This window comes from Diaporthe amygdali (genome assembly GCF_026229845.1).
Source record: "Diaporthe amygdali strain CAA958 chromosome Unknown NODE_15_length_991109_cov_64_707514, whole genome shotgun sequence".
NCBI classification, from domain to species: domain Eukaryota; kingdom Fungi; phylum Ascomycota; class Sordariomycetes; order Diaporthales; family Diaporthaceae; genus Diaporthe; species Diaporthe amygdali.
The window spans coordinates 257,481-278,926 of NW_026517035.1; the positions used below are offsets into that span (position 1 = coordinate 257,481).

General features: G+C 52.8%; 6 protein-coding genes across 6 annotated transcripts; 5 read left to right on the top strand and 1 right to left on the bottom strand.

The window, feature by feature from the left end:
* Window positions 1-234: 234 nt before the first annotated feature.
* Window positions 235-4,260, bottom strand: J7T55_009812 (WD40 repeat-like protein; the record flags this gene model as incomplete). The annotated part of the gene is made up of 2 exons (XM_053143766.1): window positions 235-1,803; window positions 1,963-4,260. 2 exons carry the CDS (start codon window positions 4,258-4,260, stop codon window positions 235-237), a joined length of 3,867 nt encoding a protein of 1,288 aa, XP_052993331.1.
* A 301-nt stretch (window positions 4,261-4,561) lies between these two features.
* Window positions 4,562-6,400, top strand: J7T55_009813 (uncharacterized protein; the record flags this gene model as incomplete). Its single annotated transcript, XM_053143767.1, has 1 exon — window positions 4,562-6,400. The coding sequence occupies one exon, from the start codon at window positions 4,562-4,564 to the stop codon at window positions 6,398-6,400; it is 1,839 nt and encodes a 612-aa protein (XP_052993332.1).
* Window positions 6,401-6,785: 385 nt separating this feature from the next.
* J7T55_009814 (carbohydrate esterase family 15 protein) lies at window positions 6,786-10,074 on the top strand (the record flags this gene model as incomplete). The annotated part of the gene is made up of 6 exons (XM_053143768.1): window positions 6,786-7,894; window positions 8,508-8,727; window positions 8,801-9,176; window positions 9,246-9,428; window positions 9,498-9,528; window positions 9,591-10,074. 6 exons carry the CDS (start codon window positions 6,786-6,788, stop codon window positions 10,072-10,074), a joined length of 2,403 nt encoding a protein of 800 aa, XP_052993333.1.
* Window positions 10,075-11,637: 1,563 nt separating this feature from the next.
* J7T55_009815 (uncharacterized protein) lies at window positions 11,638-15,395 on the top strand (the record flags this gene model as incomplete). The annotated part of the gene is made up of 9 exons (XM_053143769.1): window positions 11,638-11,661; window positions 11,715-11,927; window positions 12,021-12,226; window positions 12,283-12,368; window positions 12,456-12,614; window positions 12,678-13,163; window positions 13,792-13,935; window positions 14,061-14,472; window positions 14,603-15,395. The coding sequence occupies 9 exons, from the start codon at window positions 11,638-11,640 to the stop codon at window positions 15,393-15,395; spliced, it is 2,523 nt and encodes an 840-aa protein (XP_052993334.1).
* A 2,560-nt stretch (window positions 15,396-17,955) lies between these two features.
* J7T55_009816 (uncharacterized protein) lies at window positions 17,956-19,192 on the top strand (the record flags this gene model as incomplete). Its single annotated transcript, XM_053143770.1, has 3 exons — window positions 17,956-18,191; window positions 18,367-18,859; window positions 19,013-19,192. 3 exons carry the CDS (start codon window positions 17,956-17,958, stop codon window positions 19,190-19,192), a joined length of 909 nt encoding a protein of 302 aa, XP_052993335.1.
* A 1,217-nt stretch (window positions 19,193-20,409) lies between these two features.
* Window positions 20,410-21,418, top strand: J7T55_009817 (uncharacterized protein; the record flags this gene model as incomplete). The annotated part of the gene is made up of 3 exons (XM_053143771.1): window positions 20,410-20,472; window positions 20,523-20,949; window positions 21,039-21,418. The coding sequence occupies 3 exons, from the start codon at window positions 20,410-20,412 to the stop codon at window positions 21,416-21,418; spliced, it is 870 nt and encodes a 289-aa protein (XP_052993336.1).
* Window positions 21,419-21,446: the final 28 nt, after the last annotated feature.

A 21,446-nucleotide genomic window follows, 5' to 3' on the forward strand; every position in this document is an offset into this window, starting at 1 on the left:
GAAAGAGTAGCTCTCGTCTTCGATGATGGGCTGTCCTTTCTTAAGCCTGGATTCTTAAAGCCGAACGGGCTTGCAAGATTATCTGGCGCCAGACACTATTGCCTGAAAGAGGGATCAGCAAAGTCAGACTACCTTCCAGAACTGAACGGTGAAGCTAATTGCTGCTACAAGTAGTTAGCGATTTGAAACTTGTTAAAGAAGCTACTTACACTTATACACAAACCATCAACGTTCTTACGGTTGACCAAGCTCGACGGTACATATCCACAGCCTTCCAGATCCGACACCAATGCCGATTGACTTGCCTGACACGGCCGAAGCCGACGGCCGGTACTCTGAGGGCATCCAAACTAGCTTCTCTAAGTTGTACGTTATCCATGTTCCATCTGAACTTAAAGCCACTCCCCGATATCGAGTGCCGTGAGGATCCGTTGTGCTCGGTGTCGTGTCTGATGTTGGCAACATATCAATACCAACAGTGGGCAGATACGAGCCGGTGGTATCGAATGATATGTTAAAGATTATCTCCCCAAACTCAAGGGTCTGCAAGCACATACCGCTACTCACCTCCCAGACCTTAACCGTCCTGTCGTACGATGCCGATGCTAGTCGTGCCGAGTCGTGCGAAAAGGCTACCGAGGTAACCCGATCGCTATGGCCCTTGAGCGTCTGCAAATACTTACAACGAGCCACATCCCAGATCTTAATCGTCTTATCATAAGATGCTGTTGCCAGCTGTGTCGAGTCGTGAGAGAAAACGACTGAACTAATCGAAAGGCTATGACCTTCAACTGCCTGTGAATATCCACCGCTGTCGATATCCCAGATTTTAACAGTTCGATCGCATGACGCTGATGCAAGTTGTGTTGAGTTGAAGGAAAAGGCAACTGAGGTACCCGCACGGCTATGACCTTTAAGCGTTTGAAGACATATGCCAGTGGCTGTATCCCAGACCTTGATTGTCCTATCATATGACGTCGATGCCAGCCGTTGCGAGTTGTGGGAGAAGCCGACTGAGTTAACTGAACCGCTATGGCCGTCAAGCGTCTGTATACACACACCGCCACTTATATCCCAGATTTTGATAGTCTTATCGCGTGATGCCGATGCCAACCGTGCCGAATCGTGAGAGAAAGCGACTGAATAAACTGAATCGTCATGGCCTTTAAGTATCTGCAAGCATATCCTATTGCTCGTGTCCCAAATCGTGATCGTCTTACCCGAAGACGCCAACGCTAGCTGTCTCGAATCGTGGGACAGAGCAATCGAATTGATTGTAAGATCAGGGTTCATAAGCGTTTGTACACATATTCCATTCCCCACATCCCAGGTTTTGACGTTCCCGTCATATGACGCCGATATAAGCTGCTCTGAATCGTGCGTAAAAGCCACCGAGCTGACTGGAACGCTATGGCCCTCGAGTGTGCGCAGGCACGCTCCATTGCTTACATTCCAAATCTTGACTGTGATGTCGTGTGACGCTGACGCTAATCGCTCCGAATCATGGGAGAAAGCAACTGAGCTTACTGGAAGGCTATGGCCCTCAAGCGTACGCAGGCACGCGCCATTGCCCGCATCCCAAATCTTAACTGTGTTGTCGTTTGATGCTGACGCCAATCGCGCTGAATCGTGGGAGAAGACGACCGAGTTGACTGTGTGCTTATGGCCCTCGAATGTCTGCAGGCAAGCGCCCCATTTATCTCTCATGGCCGGCTGCATCGTGATCCACTTCGGCTCTTCGTCCTTGAAAAGACTCCTTATCACGCTATGAGCTGGACTGAACACGAGTGCAGACGCATAAGCCTGAAGAGGACTGTTTTCTATTGCCCACTTGTGATACATAATAAATCGACGCGCATCTCGAACCAGTTGGATTAATGCGGATGCATTCGCTCTTCCCTAAGTTTATGTTAGTGCACGGCATAATTAGATATAACCGGCACATCTTGGCAAGGTGCTCACCTGTGTTAAATTCTCAAGTTTCGCCATTGAAACGACTCCCTGTGACATTGCTTTGCAAAGACTGAGAGCTTCCAGCCAGTAGAGATATTTCTTTCTCAAAAACGTATCGACGTCGCCTCCGTCATTGAGGCTAAGTGGATGATTTGCGGAAGAGTTGGGATTCCAGTCACAAAGGTGATCAACCCAGTAGATGCACGAGTAGCGTGACGTTCCGAGCGGGTCCGAGTCTGGCTGCACGACATGCTCAATGGGATAACCTAGCGCACGCAGGTTGTACATGTCCCGTCGTAAGGTTCTGTACATAACTTGAAGCGACCTTGAAAAGAGTAGATAATGGGTCTCTTCGATCCCAGATGGAAAGACTTCGTCGACTGCCTTTGTGAGTAAAAAGTCCCTCGCAGATTGATGCACAAAATAGACAGTGTCGTCTTGGACGGTAAGGAACGAGCCGCAGAGGCCGGCGATCTCTTGCAGCGACTCTGGATCATCCGCCATGTCTTCGAGCATCTCCACGAGAGACGTTAGCTCTTTCAGTGTGATGGGACGGTACACAATCGCAATCGAGGCCAGTATCCGCTTGTACAGAGCAGCGTTGCCAGAGCTGGATATTTGCAGCAGCATCCGCTCGTAAAGACAGTCGAGCCCTGGTGGAAACACGTCTAGGCTCACAACCGTATTCCACCGTGGGATCGATTCCAGGTTTTGGCAAACCAATGCTACCCAGAGGAAGGTGTCATTCGCATGTGAGCAGAGGTGGTTGAACACGGCATCTCGCGTCTTTTGATTGTATTTCTTCCTTGTTGCCAGCTGCAGCACCTTGTGCCGGATGAATGTGCTGACGGCTGCAGAAATAGACCCTGCATTAAGCTCAAGGGATAGCCTCTGTCCCGCTCTCTCGAGACACTCCTCGATGCCAGGCCAGTTGCGGCTGGAGACGATCCACTTGACACGAGAAGACACTGACAACCGCTCGACAATAAAGTCCAAAAGTTTTGGTAGGTCTACTATGCATTCGTCAAGCGCATCAATGACCAAATACGTGATGTTCAAGTTCGTGTCTTGTAGGATGTTTGTAAAGATCTCAGACAGCGCAACCCAGGCATTTGCGTCCTCGAAAAGGGCTTTGCCTGCGTGATCGTACTTCTTCCGAATGTGCGAGACGAGCGATGGTTGCTGGTCGATCAGCAAGTATACGAGACCTCGCAGCACAGCTGTGGCGTTGTTGATCCGCGAGTCTGTGGCCTGACAGAAGAAGTAGGATAGACAGGCCGCTTTGGCCACTGTCTTGTTCAGCTCGTTGACAATGCCGCACAGTAGCATCGTTTTACCCTTGCCGGGGTCGCCTTTAATCCAGAGCAGGCGGCTGTGCCGGTCGTCACGCCATTGTTGGAAGTCGGAGCTTTCCAAAATCCAGGCGTACGCGTCTCTCAGCAGTCCACCCTTGGTCTCCTCGATGCGCTTCTTGTCATCCCGGGGATCGGTGAGGCGCAGGTGTTGGAGGCATTCTTGGTCTTTTTCCTCCGCTTGAACAGAGGTTTGGGTGAGACTTTGGGTAGGTCGGGTATTGTTTGAAAGCTGGTCAATCTTTTTCCGAAGACGTTTGAATGCGTGCTCTTCCCCTTCGCCGTAGATGAGCGACATGTGGATGTCGAACATACCCAGCAATGAGTACGCCCTGTCTTCTTTGCGCGTGGTCTGGCGGCTTTTCGCCCATGATAATCGTTCCTCCACGCTAAACTCATACAGCGGAGCTCTTTGCAGGGCTTGGGTTGAAATACCCGTAACTTCATGAATCTTTTGCTCTAGAGTCGTTTTGTCACCCAGGAGTTTGCCTTCTCGGGAGAAGAACTCGACCGAGCGCGGAGCGAGAAGTTCTTGAAGGGTCCACCCCCGTTTGAACCATCTGCTCCTCTGAAATGCTAGTGCCCAGCTGGAGTTGTCGGCAGCATCCATAGTAGGCGTTGAGACATCAGCAAGATAGACGTAGCATTTAGCCGCCTTCTGATACCAGTAAAACATAGAGTTGATGGCTTCTTGGAGCTCGACGCTGTTTGACTTGTCGATGCAGCACGTATCAACCCAACAGAAGTACAGGCCGTCATTCCAGGCTTGGTCTACGCAGAAGCGGATTTTATCGTGCCCAATTTTGTTCTTCCCCGTACCATCCTTGAGGTCCTGAAAGAGGACCTCATCACTTCCCCATGTGTGCGAAAGTATTGCATACCGGGGAATATCGTCGTTGAGCAAGTCCCTCGTCAGGTAGATCTCGCCGGCGGCGTTGCGTTTCAAAAGACGCATGGTCTAGTGTAAGTATTGGGATATCGGTATTCATACAATCGAGGGTGAAATACGGGAACCGGCAGAAAAGGTCGCACCGTAAGAGGAGCGGGGCAAGGCGCGGGAAGCTAAAACGCTCCGCACCTGTCTGCCCGACCCTGGCGATGTAACCATCCATTGATAAGATGAACGCGTACCACTTTGCATTGACTTTCACGACGCGAATAATATGTCAAGCCGCCCAAGTACATGGACCACACAGCATGTCAATTAATTTCTCTAGTTTCACAATCTTGCACGAAACACTACACATGTCGTCAAGATGGTAGGCGCAGGCACATTGCTATGTGTGCTGGGCATCCTGAGCCACTGCCTCGCTTTGAGACGACTTCCTCATCTCCCCGAACAGAGAAGTACAGGAACTGTGACTGACGGGACTTTGGAGGTCGTTCAAGCAGCCACGCCGCCTCGAAGCAGCTTCGATGGATACAACTGCAAGCAGACAATAATCGAACATGACTTTGCGAACAGCTACGGCAAACCCTACGTGGGATTCTACTACCCGCCTCCCGAAAACTGCACGTTTACCACGACCATCTTCAACCTTTCTGTGGTATCAAAAGGCAGGCAGTATGATCGTCTGGCCCAGCTCTTCTTCGGCGATGTGGAGATATGGCGCACATCCACTGCCATGCCCACTGAGACGGGTATCCATTGGAGTTTTCAGAAGGACATGACCGCGTTCGACACGCTTTTGAGGAAGGTGCAGAAGGTTGTTTTCGATCTTGGCAATGTGGTTGATGGCGATCTCTACACCGGAATCTACAACCTCACTTTGGAAGCTATGTACTTCAACGACGAGTACAGCGAAGGCCTCAACCCTGCTGATCTCATCGTACCGATATCGAATCTCTCATCAGCTGAGAACTCATCGTCCGTCTTCTCACTGCCAGATGACAGTGGCGCAGTGACGGTCACTCTTCCCCGCAACATCAAGACAGCAGTCGTGTCCCTCATGGCTAGCGGAAATTCAGCAGAGGAATTCTGGTACACAAACGTGCCAAGCGAGTACGTCGAAACATTTCCGAGCAACGAAGGCTGGCTCTATGGCTACAGTCCGTTTCGCGAGGTACAGCTGTTGATCGATGACCGCCTCGCCGGCGTGTCTTGGCCATTTCCGATTCTCTTCACGGGTGGCGTTGATCCAGGTCTGTGGCGACCAGTAGTCGGCATAGACACGTATGAGCTCCCATCCTTCGAGATTGATACGACGCCTTTCCTGTCCCTGCTCTGCGATGGGGCAGAGCACACGTTCAAGATTCAGGTAGTGGGCTTCGACAGCAACTCTCCCGGTCAAATCGCCACAGTCGGGCAGAACTGGTGGGTGACCGGGACGGTTTTCGTGTGGCTAGACGACAGCGTGAACCAGACCGTCGCAGGCACCATCACCAGCGAAGTCTCATCGCCCGTCTTTGACTACCTCCCGCAACTGAGCACGTCAGTCTCAGCGAATGGTACGGCGACAAATGAGTCCTTGTGGGTGTCCCTCAGCGCCCATCGAACGATATCCATCTCCTCAACCATCACTTCCGCCAACGAGACCAGAGCCGTCAGCTGGACGCAGGAACTGCACTACTCGAACGTGCAGAACATGACCAATCCGGCCTACAACCAGTCTCTCACCATGACTAGCTCGGGCACGTTCGAGGGATCCTTCTCAGGTGGGGTGGAATCTAGCTATTCCTACCCGCTCAACCTGTACAGCGCGTACGTGATATCTGAGGATGCCAACGTGCTGTCCTCGGTGTTCTGCATGATTGATCGCAGCCTGCTGGCCAACGCCACCTCCGCGCTACCAGCTCTGACGGGCACGCTGCTCGGGCCGGAGAGCCTGGCTACGAGGCAGAACGTGACGTCTTTCTACGCCTGGAATGAGACGATCGTGGAGGGTGTTGAGGCTTTGGATACTTGTGATGGGGAGACGTGGTACTCGTTTTCGGGCTGCCCGGGGAGTGAAGCTGGCGTGCCCGAGTACTCGAGGTATCTGAGGGAGGTGGACGACACCCTGGTGGCTGATGTAGTCAAGCCAAACACGATCAGCGTACCAGCCACGGAGCCACTCCTATTGGTGGAAGGGGAGCCGCACGTTTACAACAATTAATGTCCAGGAAATAAATCTAATACCGAGATCTGCAATTTGAATCCTCTTGCCGTGACCCTCCGTCACGATTCTCACGATTACATCGATCAATGTCCAAGATCAAGACTGCAAATTGTGAGGCGGCGTCAAAATATTCATCAATGCGCTCTCCAAATCGGAGCTTACGGCTCCGTGATTTGGATAATGTAGCCGGAATGCAACGCCAAGAAGAATGACCTTCACGAACACGAGAGCTGTGGGGGAGGGAGATGCACGACGGCGATGGTGGTGAGCGAGTCAAAGAGGTTGTATAAATAACGCTGGGTAAGTTTGTTGAGACACAAACACAAACCATAATGGTGTTATTGACGAAACGTAATACAGGTGTAAAAAGCCATTCGATATCATGCGGCCTTTTCTTCTTCTTTGGTCCCTCATATCGGGATCCATGGTCTTGGGTCAGACTTCGTGCCCTTCCTTGCCATCTTCCATCAACTACGCCGCCAACCCCAAGTTGCCTAATCCGTATCTTTCGATCAACGGCACGAAAGTCACGTCCAAGTCACAATGGGAATGCCGCAAGGAGGAGATCAAACAGTTGTACTACCGCTACTCCTTGGGGACCATGCCAGCAAAGCCAAACGTCACGGCTTCCTTGTCTGGCAGCACTCTCCAGATTACGGCCAAGGATGGGAGCAAGTCGACGTCTTTCTCTGTCACGATCAAGCTCCCTAGCTCGGGTACAGCGCCATACCCTGCGATCATCGCGTACGGGGCCCCAAGCATTCCCGTTCCAAGCTCTGTGGCCGTGATCACGTATCAGAATTTTGACATCGGCGCCGACAACGGCCGTGGCCAGGGGAAATTCTACGATCTGTACGGTTCATCTGCCAGCGCTGGAGCCATGATCGCCTGGGCTTGGGGCGTCTCCCGCATCATCGATGCGCTAGAGCTCACGCCAGCCGCGAAAATTGATCCTGCGAGAGTAGGCGTGACAGGATGTTCTCGTAATGGCAAGGGGGCAATGGTGGCCGGGGCTTTCGAGGACCGCGTCGCGCTCACAATTCCTCAGGAAGGAGGCCAAGGCAGCGCGGGTTGCTGGCGCATCGCGGACGAGATCAAGAAGAATGGCACGACGGTCGAGACAGCCCACCAGATTGATAATGGCGACACGTGGTACTCAACCGACTTTTCCAAGTATGTGGACGTTGTACCAACGCTGCCGTGGGATAATCATATGATGCATGCACTCTATGCATCTCCAGCAAGGGGACTCCTCATCATCGAAAACACGGCCATCGACTACCTGGGGCCGACGAGCAACTATCACTGTGCAAATGCTGGCCGTATGGTATTTGATTCTTTGGCGATCAAGGACTATATGGGCTTGAGCCAAGTCAGCCACTCGGACCACTGCGGATTTCCGTCGGCTTCGCAGGCTGATCTTACGGCGTTCATCAATAGGTTCCTATTAAAGCAGAGCGCGAACACGGATATTTGGAAGACAGACGGGAAGTTTGTCAAAGATGAGAGCCGATGGGTTGATTGGACGTTGCCAGCTTTATCTTGATTTAGGAATTGACCTTCGCTACCGATCTTCGCTACCGATTTTGAGATGTCCGATCCGTTGGGCTAGATCGACAGATCCAGTGCATACGTAGACCAATCCAGGACTATGGAAACTATTCCGCGGCGGTGAGCACAGGTGTTTCGTGTCCATGTCATGCTCGCGACTGTTTCATTGCCTCAGAACCAGATTGTATGTGATTGCCCAGCTGCAACATACCTACGCAGGTCACTCGATGATGATTTAGTAGCAATGAGTGCGGTTCCGCAGGGCCGAGTACATAAACCCCATCTCCAATCCTCCTGACTCAAGATCGAGATGGCTCGACCCCGTCCGAAAGTTACCCGAAAGCTTCTCGGGGAGGGAGCGGGGATCATTCATGCGAGAGACGGTTCGTCAGGAGCGAACATTTCATTAGTAAACTTGCTTTCGTCCAACACGCCGCTGCAGAGAAACAGTTCGGCGTCTGGACCGACCTTGCCACCCACGGCCCACTATCTGCGTGTCCACACACCCGCCTCCTGCACTTGCAACTGGACCCTCACTTTTCTCAAACTGCAGGCCCCATTATCATGCTTCGCTTATCGAGCGGCCCGACGCGCCATCGGATCGGCATGCTGTTGTCTCGGCCATGAACGAGGACGACCAAGGCCCGCTTATGTGCGGCAGCGTCGCGGCCGCCCTGTTCAGCGCCACGATGCTCACCGCAGCTCGTCTCTACTGCAGCGTCGGCCTGTTGAACCGGTACCGGCGGGAGGATGCCGTCATCTTGCTTTCACTAGTAAGTGGTCAAGAGTTTACAGCCGTACCCTGTCTAGTAATTATTGACCAGAGTAAGCTGATGTATGTCCCAGATTTTCTTATGGGCTGGGTGTATCTTGACGATTCTCGCCGTGGTTAGCGGCATGGGGAAACATGTGGACACTCTCACGATCCAACAAAGGGTCGATGCCAGATTCTATTATCTCGTCTCCGTGTGGCCCGCCCTGCTGGCCATCACCGTGCCAAAAATTGCCGTCGCGGGCTTGATCATCAGGATATTTACCCCTGACGTCTGGACAAAGACGATAATGTCGGTCGTGGTTTGCATTGGTGTCGCAAACTATATTGTAATATCTGCACTGTCGACGTTCCAATGCCGGCCACTCGCGGCCTCGTGGGACCCGAGAGTTCAGGGAGCCACCTGTGTCAGCCCCAAGATATATCTGGACCTGTGCTATTTCACATCAAGTAAGTCTCGGCCGCAATAATGGATCGCTATTTCCTCGCATGTCAGGACCTGACATCCTTGATAACAAGCCTACTCTGCCTCTGTCGACTGTTATCTGGCAATCTACCCAGCTCTGGTATTTCGAAAAATGGGCTTTAGTGTCATCAAGAAGATAGGTCTAAGTGTTGTCCTCGGCCTCGGCATCGGCGCAACCGCAGTCGCCTGTCTCAAAATTTCGTATCTGCACGTCCTCTCAAGCGAGGACTTCACATGTGAGTGCCCTAGCCTGACATGACCACGACTCAGTCTACGAAGCCGAAAGGCTGACTTCGCATCCAAAGGGACGACGCCACGGCTCACCATCTGGACAATGTAAGACCCAACACCGAGGACTCAAATCACATCAGACGAATTCAGCTAACGAACAAGCGCAGCACAGAAGCAACAGTCACAATTGTAGCGGCGTGCATTCCCGTTCTGCACCCGCTCTACGACCGCGCCCGCTCCGGGCTGAGGAAGCTCATCCACAGGCGATCCGAGCAAGGTACTACCGGCCACGAGGCCACCCCGTCCGGGACGCCCGAGTCACCCGGGTTTTGGAGCCTCAAGCTAAGGGCCATCGGCCTCGCAGAGTCCTGGTGGTCGAGCACTGGCGGCCGCACGTCACGGCGCTCTGCTGGTGCCCGTCAGGCGAACACACAGGGGACGTCTGCTGTCGCGATGTCCAACGTCGACAATGTCACTGTGCTTCAAGCTGGTGACGAGGAGCCTGGCGATCAGGAACGACCGAGGGACCTGACTGTGAATGTTGACAGAATGTCTGAGTCCCCGGCTGTAGAGCAGGCCGGGGACGTGCTTGGTGGAAATGGCCCTGAGCATAAGAGTGGCGAGTATACCACCGTTATTGGGCAAAAATGATAAGGCTGGAACAGAAGCCAAGCTGGTACCGAAACGTTCGAGGGATTCATCCGGGGACTGTTTACATATAACAATGATAATTAAGATCTAATACTCCAAAGTACAACAAGTCTGGTTCGCTTTCTTTCTGCTAAATCCCAAAGGAATTGAGACTAATGCAAACATGATACCTGTCTCTGCTAATTAATCATATCATCGTTGCACTCGTCCCATCGTCTCTGACCGCCGAGCCCGCCGATCTTCGTGCCCAATTACCGTATTCACTATAAATAAGGTTCTCCCCTGGCCGTGGCTTGCGTGCCACCGGACGCCTCTCCACCAGTGTGATTGGACACAGTCTAGTACTCAGTTTAGGGACCTTCTTCTAAGTGTTCTTCTGGCCGCTTGCCTTTCTTTAAATCTTCTCACACGGCTGGGCCCGAGAGCATGAAATGGATGAACAAACATCCGACGATCACGCGGCTGAGACGCGTGTGGCCGCTTCCGAAAAGAAATGAGGACGAACGTAAGCCTGATCCAGCGTCATTATTGGCCAGGAGCCGAGAGTGTTTTGGGTATTCCTTGGCAACGAGAAACAGCACACTGCATGGCTAGCGGAGGAATGTTTTCATCCCTGTGTCGTGGCACGCGTGGTAACGGGCAGGATCACCCTCGAGTGCGAGCGTCCATTCTGGAAGGCTCGAGTCATTTTAAAGTTGAGGGCTGCAGCAACGTCAGTGGTCCGCCGGAATCAACCCTAGATTATTGTTTGAGCTGGATTCCGCACATACACACCACGATTGTTCAGATCGCAGCTCATTCGCCCAGATCGAAGCGACCACACAGAACGTTAGAAAAGACGACAGGCGCCTCTTCGCGAGACGCCGATCTCTTGCAGATTTGGGGCGAGTGTCGTGATATCATCGCCCGTTTCGTTGCAGGCCCTGGCCGAAAGCAGGCAGTGGCGGGCTGGCGGGCAGGGCGTGAAGCTGAGGTGGCATCGTCGTCGTTACAGTGGGCAGCGCTGGTTGTGGGACGTTTCGTTGGTGGCTGCGAACGCCACCCGCCGGAACGGGCGTTCCCATGCCAAGGTTACAACAGTTGTGGAGGGGTAAGGGGCCTGGGAAACCTTAAGCTCAACGGAAATGTGAACAGCAAAATCGCCGATGGGGCACGCACTGGTAATGAGGAACAGGTGCTGGTATCTATCCGGTTTGCCCGGCGTGAGGCCGACGGATATAGCCCGGCTCATGTAGCCATCCGACTCGAAAAAGAGGGCGACAGAAACCTTGCGAGTGGATCTGTGTGCTTGAGGTGACCGGCTCTGAGACCGACTTGCGAGCCGTGCTCCTTTAGACTCTTGGAGGTTGGAAAAGGTCGGTATTCGTCGAGCCCTGTGTCGTGCTCATCAATGCTCCCACACCACACGCTGCGTCCTAAGTCCTTACATATCAAATGAACGAATCGAACGTCTTCCTGCCGACTTACAAGTGTCTTTAGCAGCCATGCACCGCAACACTGTGCATTAAGCTACAGCGGGCGCCAGCGTGGGCAGAGACGCCGACCATCGAGTTCGTCGTCATCATGCTCACGCCAACCGAGACGGTGGTAAGTACGATCTAACGCGTCATTCGCAAGTTTGATAGTTGACATCTCGGCAGGCGTTGGAATGGGCGTTTTTCGTCCTCGCCTTTGCCTTCCTCGTCGCACGACTCTGGGTTCGCTACTCTCTCCGACAGTACCAGGCATGGATCTCCGACGTGCTATTGATGGTCGCACTGGTTTGCACAGCCGGGAACATCATGTGCGACACCCTTATATACAAAGTCAATGGGTTAATGGAATACAAGAACGTGACCCAGTATTTGGGGAAGGTGAGTGACGATCCAACATCGAGGGAGGCGTGGCCAGGATGGATCGCTATCTGCTCATGGGCTCGCTGGACGTGGACTGACCAACTTTGGCAGATCCGGTTCACCACAAAGTTCTTCTTCGATGCAGGGCTCTACTTTCCAAAGTTCAGCCTGGTGATGAGCTATTCCGCGATGGTCCCTGTGACCGAGCCGAGGATGCGTATTTTCCTGACGTGTATCGCAACGTATCTCGTTCTTGCATGTCTGACTGCCATCTTCGCTGATACGTTCTGGTGCGGAAGTTATGTGTCTATTAATTGGTAAGAAGGGAATGTTGCCATCCAGATTCTGAAGGCGCTTCGTTGACAATGGTCAGGTTAAACCCGCATGAGTGCTCGTCCTTTTCCAATCCTCACCTGCAGAAGCTTACTTGGACGATGAACATCCTCGGCGAGCTTCTGTGTAAGTACACTCTCAAACCTGCCGGCGGAAATGGTGGTTATTCTGTGACGTGTGATCGGAGAAGTGATGACTGACCAAATATCTCAGTGTTCATCTTTCCCTTTCCCATATTGAACAGCCTCAAGTTCACGCAGCTAAGGGAGAAAATCGGACTCGGCTTGATTTTTGCCATGGGCCTCTTTACTATACTTGTCAGCACTGGCCGGTTTATGTTCATGATCTTCTTGACCAACGACATATCATTATGTGAGCCCGGATCGACACCCTCGACTTGCGAAAGGACGAAGCGGCCGGCTAACCTTTCTGTAGCTGTTTGGACGACAGTCGAGATGAGCATATCGGTCATGGTGGTCAGCCTCATGGCGATGCGTCCATTGCTTCGACGATTTGGACACGTGGTGACCAAGACCATCTCCAAAATAAAGGGGGTACCGACGGAACAACGATACAAAGAGCCGAGGCTGCCATCCCACGAGCAGGACATGAGCGAAGAGAAGGCACCGCTGCCTTATAATACCGACCGATGGTGGAAGTGGCCCGTGGACTTGGACGTGAACAGCATGTCGGTGACGACGAAGTCTGGCAGCGCGGGAACACAGAGGACGGGAGTTTCGACGCGGATCTCGGCGAGGGCGTCGCAGTTGTCGCAAAATACGACCAGGAAGGATTCTGGAGTTCTGGGAACGCGTTTAATGGAAGAGCCGCAGGGTCTGCTGGAGATGGATGCGCAGGAGGTTCAGACGTTGGGTAATGTGGTGGTCGACAGCGATACCGAGGGCTTGCCATACGGAGCTTGTTGATGCTTGGCGATTGATCTCAGGGGAGATTGTGATGTCCAACGTGGCGATGGTGAAACTGTTTCGTGAGCATGGCATTGCATCGCATTTCTGGGAGAACCAACCATGGCATGATCCACACCAGAAGGTTGCGTCTGCTACGAAATCACGAGTTGGCCACATTAAGAAAGCTTTGAGCTGACGAACAAACGACCGAGCAGAGGCGACCGAGCAGAGGCGACCGAGCAGAGGAATGGAAGAGCTTTGGGCATTATGCTCGCCGAGATCTCGACACTGCCAGCTTACCGGGTGTGACGAGGATATCGAGGGTGTAGTTTTGGAGTCGTGGTCTTTGCTTCATTGACTTGGAAACAAACACAAGTTGCCCAGGGACTCAACCAAACAGACAGCCACACTGACTCACTGAGAGCTGCAAACACTTGGTCGACTTTCTTCCAGTGTCCAAGGCACTTCAAGGCACCAAGGCATCGAGTCACTCAGAAAGCAGGACCCACTTGGCTGTTAACTAGCAGCTACTTCGCTGGTGCTTGCCTCGACCCGTGACTTCCACTTTGGCTCGCGATAAGGCTTCACTTAGCACGTCACCCGCACTTTCCTGAAGTCAACTTCTGGACTGTGCAGTCTAGCCTGCCTGTCCTTCGAGGGCTTCCACGTCCTCTTCTTCTTCCTCTTTCTCTCTCTCTACCGACTCAGTCTCTGGCACGTCTGCATCTCGCAGCAGCAGCAGGACCGCCCTACTTCTCACATTCTTGAGCCACGCCGAGCCACAGGTAATGAAACAATCATTTGCTCTCCACCCACATTTGGCCGTTCTTTTTTCATCTGCTTGCCTCATCGATCAACGCGGTTTTGCCCTCGTTATCGGGCAACAATTCTTCTGACAACAGCACCGCAGACGCGACCCACGCGACCATGGCTGCCAACGTTTCCCAAGGTCGCTACCCCAAGCGCAACCGAGCTGCTGTAAATTACGAGATCGACCAAAGCGTCGACGGAGATCTGGACCTTGACGATGGAAACATCTCTGAGGAGCTTGGTGAGGGTTCCCCTGTTTCCGCCAGCTCCAATGCCCCCGTGGCCCTCGCGAATGCGCACCAGCCCGACGCCGCCACCCCCGTCGAGGATGACAGCGAGTTGGAGGACGCGACCTTTGGCTCTCGAAAGACCAAGAAGGTTTGGCCCCCGCTCTCTCTTTTCCACCCCCTACATTACACTGACTGTGGCCAGCGGAAGATCATGAAGAAATCCAAGGCCAGGGCTCAACCCAAGGCCAAGCGCCCTCCCAAATTCGAGCCATTCCGACTCATGTGAGTTTTTTCCTTCTCTTCCTGCGCCCAAACCCTGCCATACGTCCTTTGACACGCTCTGAAACCCAAAATTTGCCTCCCGGTTCTTGCAAATGCCAGATGCCGCTGTCTACTAAACTTGCCCTCTCAGAGACCTTCCCCCCGAGCTTCGCCTGAAGGTCTACGAAGAAGCCCTTGTCGACCCCTGGGGCGTTCACATCCGAACCTACTCGGATAGGTACGAGAGCGTCCCCGTCCATGCCGGCCCCAAAGATGTCAAGGGACGCTATACATACGACACCGAGCCCAAATGCTATGTACGAGGCCAATGGACTAAGATTCCTGCGAGCGAAGTTCCCAAGAACAAATTCCAGCTTTCGCCCAACCTTCTTGCAGTATCTAAGACCATCCACGATGAGGCCGTCTCTGTGCTGTGGACGCAGCCGTTCATGTTCAACGATGTCTACTCCCTCAACTATTTCCTCCTCATGCTACGCCCAGAAACTATCGGCCGGCTGAGGGACCTCACCATTATGAGACACGGCTGGATTGAGCATCGCTGCCTTCCCACTTTCACGCTTCTGCGGGCCGCCCCCTTTCTGTACAATCTTCGGTTCGACTGCAGGATCCGCGCAGATAGACGAAGGCCTTCAGGGAGACCCACTCATGCCGCACTTGGCGAGCAGCTTGCCACGCGACTCTACAAGGAGTGCTACCCTTTCCTCAAAGCACTGGTCAAGGAGCAGGGCACTGAATCCATTCTCAAGGTCATCAAGTTCGATGAAGACGAGTTCAGGGAGGAATACTACGACAAAACCACACACCGTTGGGTGACTGACCGCTGGTCGCCGGCTCGCGAGGCCAAGGTCCTGCAGGCCATGCTTGCTGAGCTGAATGCCATCATGAACCGCAGGATCGTCCCCAGATTTCCGCGATCCCGCTAGCAATAGCACATGTCGGCTGGCGTGTTTCTGAGGCTCTGAATAGCAGATCTCACAACGCCCCCGCTAGATTGATTTCGAGGAGCGGCCGCTGTATCCTGAGCTACTTAAACTGGAATGGGAAGGGCTTGGCTGGTTCTTGCGTTGCTCTCTTCATCACTCATACGTCTGCCTTTCTGGAACAAAATCATGATGTACTACAAAAAGCCTGCTTTTCAGACGTCCACCAGGATGTTCTTCCCAACCGACAGGCATCACAAATGGGATCATGGAGAGGTCTGTCTTTGGGTGGTGCAGGGATTCGGCCAGCTCAATATCTCACCCTCATAGGGTGTGAACAGTACTCTCACAGACAGCTTGTATGTGAATGATGTCCACAGGTCATTGGGGCTTGTGTTGACGTCTACATGTCAGACTCTTCCCGCACAGCCTTGTTACTGTCAGTCATCTGGACCTAGCTGGCATCAGCATAATCGGCGAACCAACACGACAAGTACCTTCGGCTGAGGGACGCAAGGTTGAGGGACGAACGTGCTTCCAGGGGCGCATTGGAATCGAATCGGCACCCAAAATGCAAGCACAGAGGCACACGGGGAATGAGTAGTCGCACGGCTTGCGGTCACGGGCCTCACGAAGTTCCGACACCTTTTCTTTTCTAGCCCAATTTCGTTTTTGAGGATCAGGAAGTAATAGCAGTGTCAAGTTGCCTTGAGTGCTCAATGGTCTTGAAAAATTTTATTTGCATTGTGCTCTCATTTCCTCGCCTCGTGACTGTCTACCCTGATGAGTGCACGCAGCGATCCAGTTGCCCAGCGAAACACTTCACATTGATAGACATGTATCTCGCTTCAAATGCATCGGACTGACAGGGCTGGCCGAGACACTCGACCGCCTCTTTTCACTGGACTTTTTAGACTGCTCCTTCAGGCCAGCGGTGGTGGTCGACAGCTCGGGCTGGGTTTCGGGTGGCTTGCCGAGGTCGGTCGCCAGATGGCTCTGTGCGAGGACTTCCTGTCAGCATACGAAATTACGGGGATATCACGACTGAAGTGTTGGGTACTGGGAAAGAAATTCTGACTTTCAGCTCGGTGTTTGCTGGACTCGTGCCCAGGTGTATGGCGAAGCGACCGATGGGCTCGTCGGGCTGGTTAGGGTCTAAGAGTAGTACGCTTCAAGCGTTTCGAGCCTGTAGAAGGGGCGGCACGAATCAAGGTAAGCTGAATGAGTGTTTACGGCGCGATTCAGGGTTGAAAGTAATGCAAACCGGATCGTGGCGCATGTCAGGCAGCTCTCCCGTGCCTGCTCCCGCACGGCGGCTTCGACTGCGTGTTTTACTGGCGGCGGGATTTCGCTGGGGCAGATGGCCCAGAACATCTAGTTCATGAGCATCAATCAGCAAGAAGACAGCCAAATGGATGGGCGCACATCTGGCTTGTTTGGCGAGCTGCCGTGGACTGTGGGATACAGCTCTTCGTAGCTCTTGGCCGCGGCGTCGTCTATTGCTTTCTCTGACCCAGCTCATTGCGATGATTGAACCCATCGAGAGCTCTTCTGCTGGATGATGAGGATGTTTCTTTTGATGTCTGTCGCCTCCCAACATTTTGGAGGACTGAACCCAAGGCTGGCGAGGACAAAGCTTTGTGGTCTGTTTCTAGCCGGAAATCTCAGTTCCCATGAGCACTCACCGGCTTTGAATGCCAGATGCGGCCTATATGGCTTTCGAAGCTACTTTTTCGGGAAGTTTAATTTACAACAAAGACGAGCGCGGTTCAAGACTGTTCAGGTGCGTAGGCCGCTGCAAAACACATTTGGTGTGCGTTAAATATGAGTCTAGTGGAAACGCGTCGAAGCGCTACAGCTAAGGCCTAGACCTAATTATCTTTTTTGCAGTCGAACAATTTATTGTCCAAAAATGTTCCCCTCAGGAAACACGTCCGCCTCGAGCGGGTTGGGCTCGCATGGCCAGCGCGTCCTTTTCTCTTTATCCATTCTTGTTCCACGACTCAACCGATCACGTATTATTGCAATAGAACCTGACAGATTGCAGCCCAGCCGAAACGATCACTCCAAATCTCTTTGTCCTAGTACGAGATGGATACAACCTTAGGACAAGGTACAGCGCGTTTGATCAAGAATTGCCTCGAGCCAGCTAAAGACTCGGATACTACTCCGCGTTCGGCGTCTCGATACTCCGAAGAGTCCGATAAGCACCAAGTTCAAGATAATTGTGCAGACTGCGGAGGGAACGAAGACGACAGAGGGCATGAAGTGTCATCCCATGCTGTGCGAGAAGGACGGCGATACCATGCATGTGTTGTAGACGATCCTCAATCAATAGAGGACTTTGAGCAACACAGACCAGGCGGACATCATCCTGTTGTCCTTGGGAATTTCCTTGGACAAAAAAAACCGCTTCCAAGTGTGGCACAAGCTGGGCCAAGGATCATCTGGTCTTGTGTGGCTTTGCCGCGATTTAGCCTTTGGAAAGTTCTGCGCGGTCAAGGTATTGCGAGATGGCATTTCCAAGCAGTCACACAAACTGCCAGAGATCGGAATCGAAGAGATGCTGGGCGGAGTGTCTACTGAAGAAGCATGGGATAACCATATCGTCATGCCTTTGAAAACGTTCATCCAGCATGGCCCTAACGGAGAGCATCTCTGCATCATCATGCCATTGCTGGGCCCTCCCGTCACCGGGTCACGCACCTTCAATTGGAACAACGTTCCGTTGCTCAAAGACATTTGTTTTCAGCTTGTCAAGGGGATGAGTCGTGGACTCTGTCACGGAGATTTCCACCCGTCCAACATCCTCTTCACAACAAAACTGAGAGATCTTACGGAATTTGAGATCGCACGATATTTACCGGAGCCTCAAACCCACGAGGTAGTGACGGTGGAAGACTGTCCTGGTGAGCCGAGATGTGGCCCTCATGCGCCGTAGCATGCTATTGAGCCACTCTTGCTGACCTTGGAGGACAAAATACATTACCAAGGAGATCGCGATCATCATCTTCGGAGTTGCTTGCGAGGCTGAGAACTCCATAAAGCCGTCGGTCATCCCGGACAAATACGCGTCACCGGAACGCCAGAGCGAGCTCGGCTCTTTACCCAGCATCGGGAGTGATATGTGGGCCCTCGGATGCACCATCGCGGAAGTACTGTGTGGAACCACCCCCTTTGAAGTCTCCGACAAGTTCAGTTTTGAGGAGCTCGAGGGCACTCTGGGTCCCATGCCCGAACCACTCAGGTCGCGATTCGTGATTATTGTAGAGCCCAATACAGACCTTACCGCCTTCACCAACCTTCAGATCCTCACCTCCATTTGCTCTGGGAGGTCAGAAAGCTCGAAGAGCGGCGACAGGAAGAATTTGAGGCGCATGGCACAGTGGACATTCTGTACAAAATCGTCGGTTGTGAAGCTTGTGGCTCATATCCCGATCAATGGGTGGAACCAGGCAAGAGGACAAGTAAGTCTCTTGCTGAAACAGCGGGCAGCCATAGAAAGCAATCAGTGCCATCGCGTGAGCTTATTAATCTGGGCACGGTGAAAAGGAGGCTTGATCTTGACGCACTTCCTGGAGCGGTCAATCTTTTGAGACAGGTGTTCCGATGGTCCGGAGGATCAAGTGGCGGCCAGAAAACTCCTCGACCATGAGTGGTTCAGGGGCCGCAGCCAAAACAAAACTTCGGAGCCTGGAAGGCCAATTGGTCCCACATTCGAAGATATCATGGTGGAGGATGTTCTTTTGCCGTTGGAGCTCAGTGTGAACGCGGACGACCTGCCTCCACAGCCACAATGAGCTGACTGGGCTGCGCTGGTGGGCCCACAGACCTGGTGTCTGAATGAGGTTGACTGGCTACACGCTGGACCGTACGTGCCGAGGTCTGTTTGGGGCTTCCTCCAACGGGCCTTGTGCTTGAAGCCTCGGAAGTAAGTCGATGCTAGATATGTGTGGTACATGGAGACAGAAAGGTCTGTATATATTTCGAACCAAGCTCGCGGACACTGCCAAGCCTTGTGATCCTTGTACTGTCCCAATTGCACTATTGGAACAACACGAAAAGATGATTGCGAAGCCCCGTATGGCTTCTAACCCTTATACGGTCATCTTGCCGGAGGTTGTCCCACAGAAGATCATCCCACAAGCTTTTATCCCACAAGAGATCATCCCATAGAAGATCTTCCCGGGAGGTCCCACCCGGAGTTGATGAAGGAGAAAGTCCCACAGGATATTATCCCACATAAGGTGGTCTCACAGGAAGTTATCCTACAGGGCATTATGCTATAGAACGTTATCCCAAAAGAGTTTGTCACTGTATAGGAGGCTATCGTGTAGAGCATCCCCAACGGCTGATTAGTCTACTAATGGGTGATCTTCCGAGCGTTCTTGAGTAGTACTACCTGTTCCGCCAAGTGCTAGGCCTGCGTTTGTACATGATTGTTTTTAATCTTGGCCAGATTCCACATTTCGTTCTCACAATTGCTCGGAAGACTTTAACTAAGAGTCGAGCTTGGCATACAGACGATTATTGGTAGTCTGAGACATGACCTAATAGCCAGACCCACAACAATGTTGAGATGTGTTACGGGTCAACTTCGGGAAAAACTTGAGGCCGGAAGGAGGTAGCATCGTAGGTCCAGAGGAACTTACCGAGGAGCCAACATGCATTGCCAGCATGTTGGCTGGTTTCCTCTTCCCCATCCCCCGCATTCTACAGCAGCCGCTCGTGTCTTTTACCCCGTGGAGAAGCCCTGTAGGTGGATCTTTACCCCGGACGGGAACTAGACAGCAGATGCCCCACCACTCCACACCATGTTGATCATGTTGCAGCAGGGGGTCAATCTGGTTGAATGGGTACGGCGCATATGAGAGCTAAGAGGAGATAAAACTCCCCGCTTTGGTCTGACGAAGAAACAAGACTCATCAAGAATTGAGATCGTCCTTTCCGTGCAAAGAATACTCAAAGAAGAAAACACTACACCGTCGAGATAGACTTCATTCATTAGGTTGGCATCATGGAAGCTGACTTAGCCGAACTTAAGAAGCAGGTTGCTGCTCTGCAGAAAGAAGTGTCACGGGTGGCAGGTAATTCTATCATGATCAGAAGTCGCTCACCTTGTACTGACAGTTCCAAGACGAAGCAGAAGTGCGCAAGACCCACTTCAAGTATGGCTACTACCTCGACAAGTGCCTCTACAACGAAGTCGTCGATATGTTCGCCGACCACCCGGACACGTACGTCGAGTTCCTCGGCTCCCGCTACCGGGGCAAAGCCGGTGTCAAGCGGCTCTACCAGGGCCGGTTCCAAAACACCTTCGTCAAGGGCCGCAACGGTCCCGTGCACGGCTTCCTCCTCGACCATATCATGATGCAAGACGTCGTGGATGTGGACTCCACAGGCACGCATGCCTGGTGCCGTATGCGAGCCCTCATGCAGGCCGGCACGCACGACTCGGTAAACGAGACGCATCCGCGCGGGCATGTCCAGTGGTGGGAGGGCGGGCTCTACGAAAATGAGTACCTCAAAGAGAACGGCGTGTGGAAGCTATTCCGATGTATGTATCCCCCCATCCCCCGGCCTCCGCTACGATTACCCATATGTCGTCGGTTGAATGTTCCATAATGCATCGCTAACACATAAAAGATCGGTATTTCCCGTTCTGGCACGCGGAATTCGAATCAGGGTGGTCGCATACGAAGAAGAACTACATCCCGTGGCCGACCAAGACCTACCCGGAGGACCCCTTGGGCCCGGATGAGATCCTCGAGCAGAAGATGCTCTGGCCAGACACGAGGGTCATCCCGTTCCACTACCCGCATCCTGTTACGGGCAAGAAGATTAATGAGGATGACCTGAGGGCGCCGAATTGGGGTCAGGATGTGAACACTTCGGACAAGTGTTTGACGCTGAAGTTGCCTGACGGGCAGACGCGCGAAGGGGCAGAGGAGGGAGTGGCTGAGTCGAAGCCCGGCACCAAGATCTTGCCTGAGCTGATCCAGAACAAGCAAATCAACGGGGCTTGATTTTTCAGACTTTAATCTCTATGCCAAC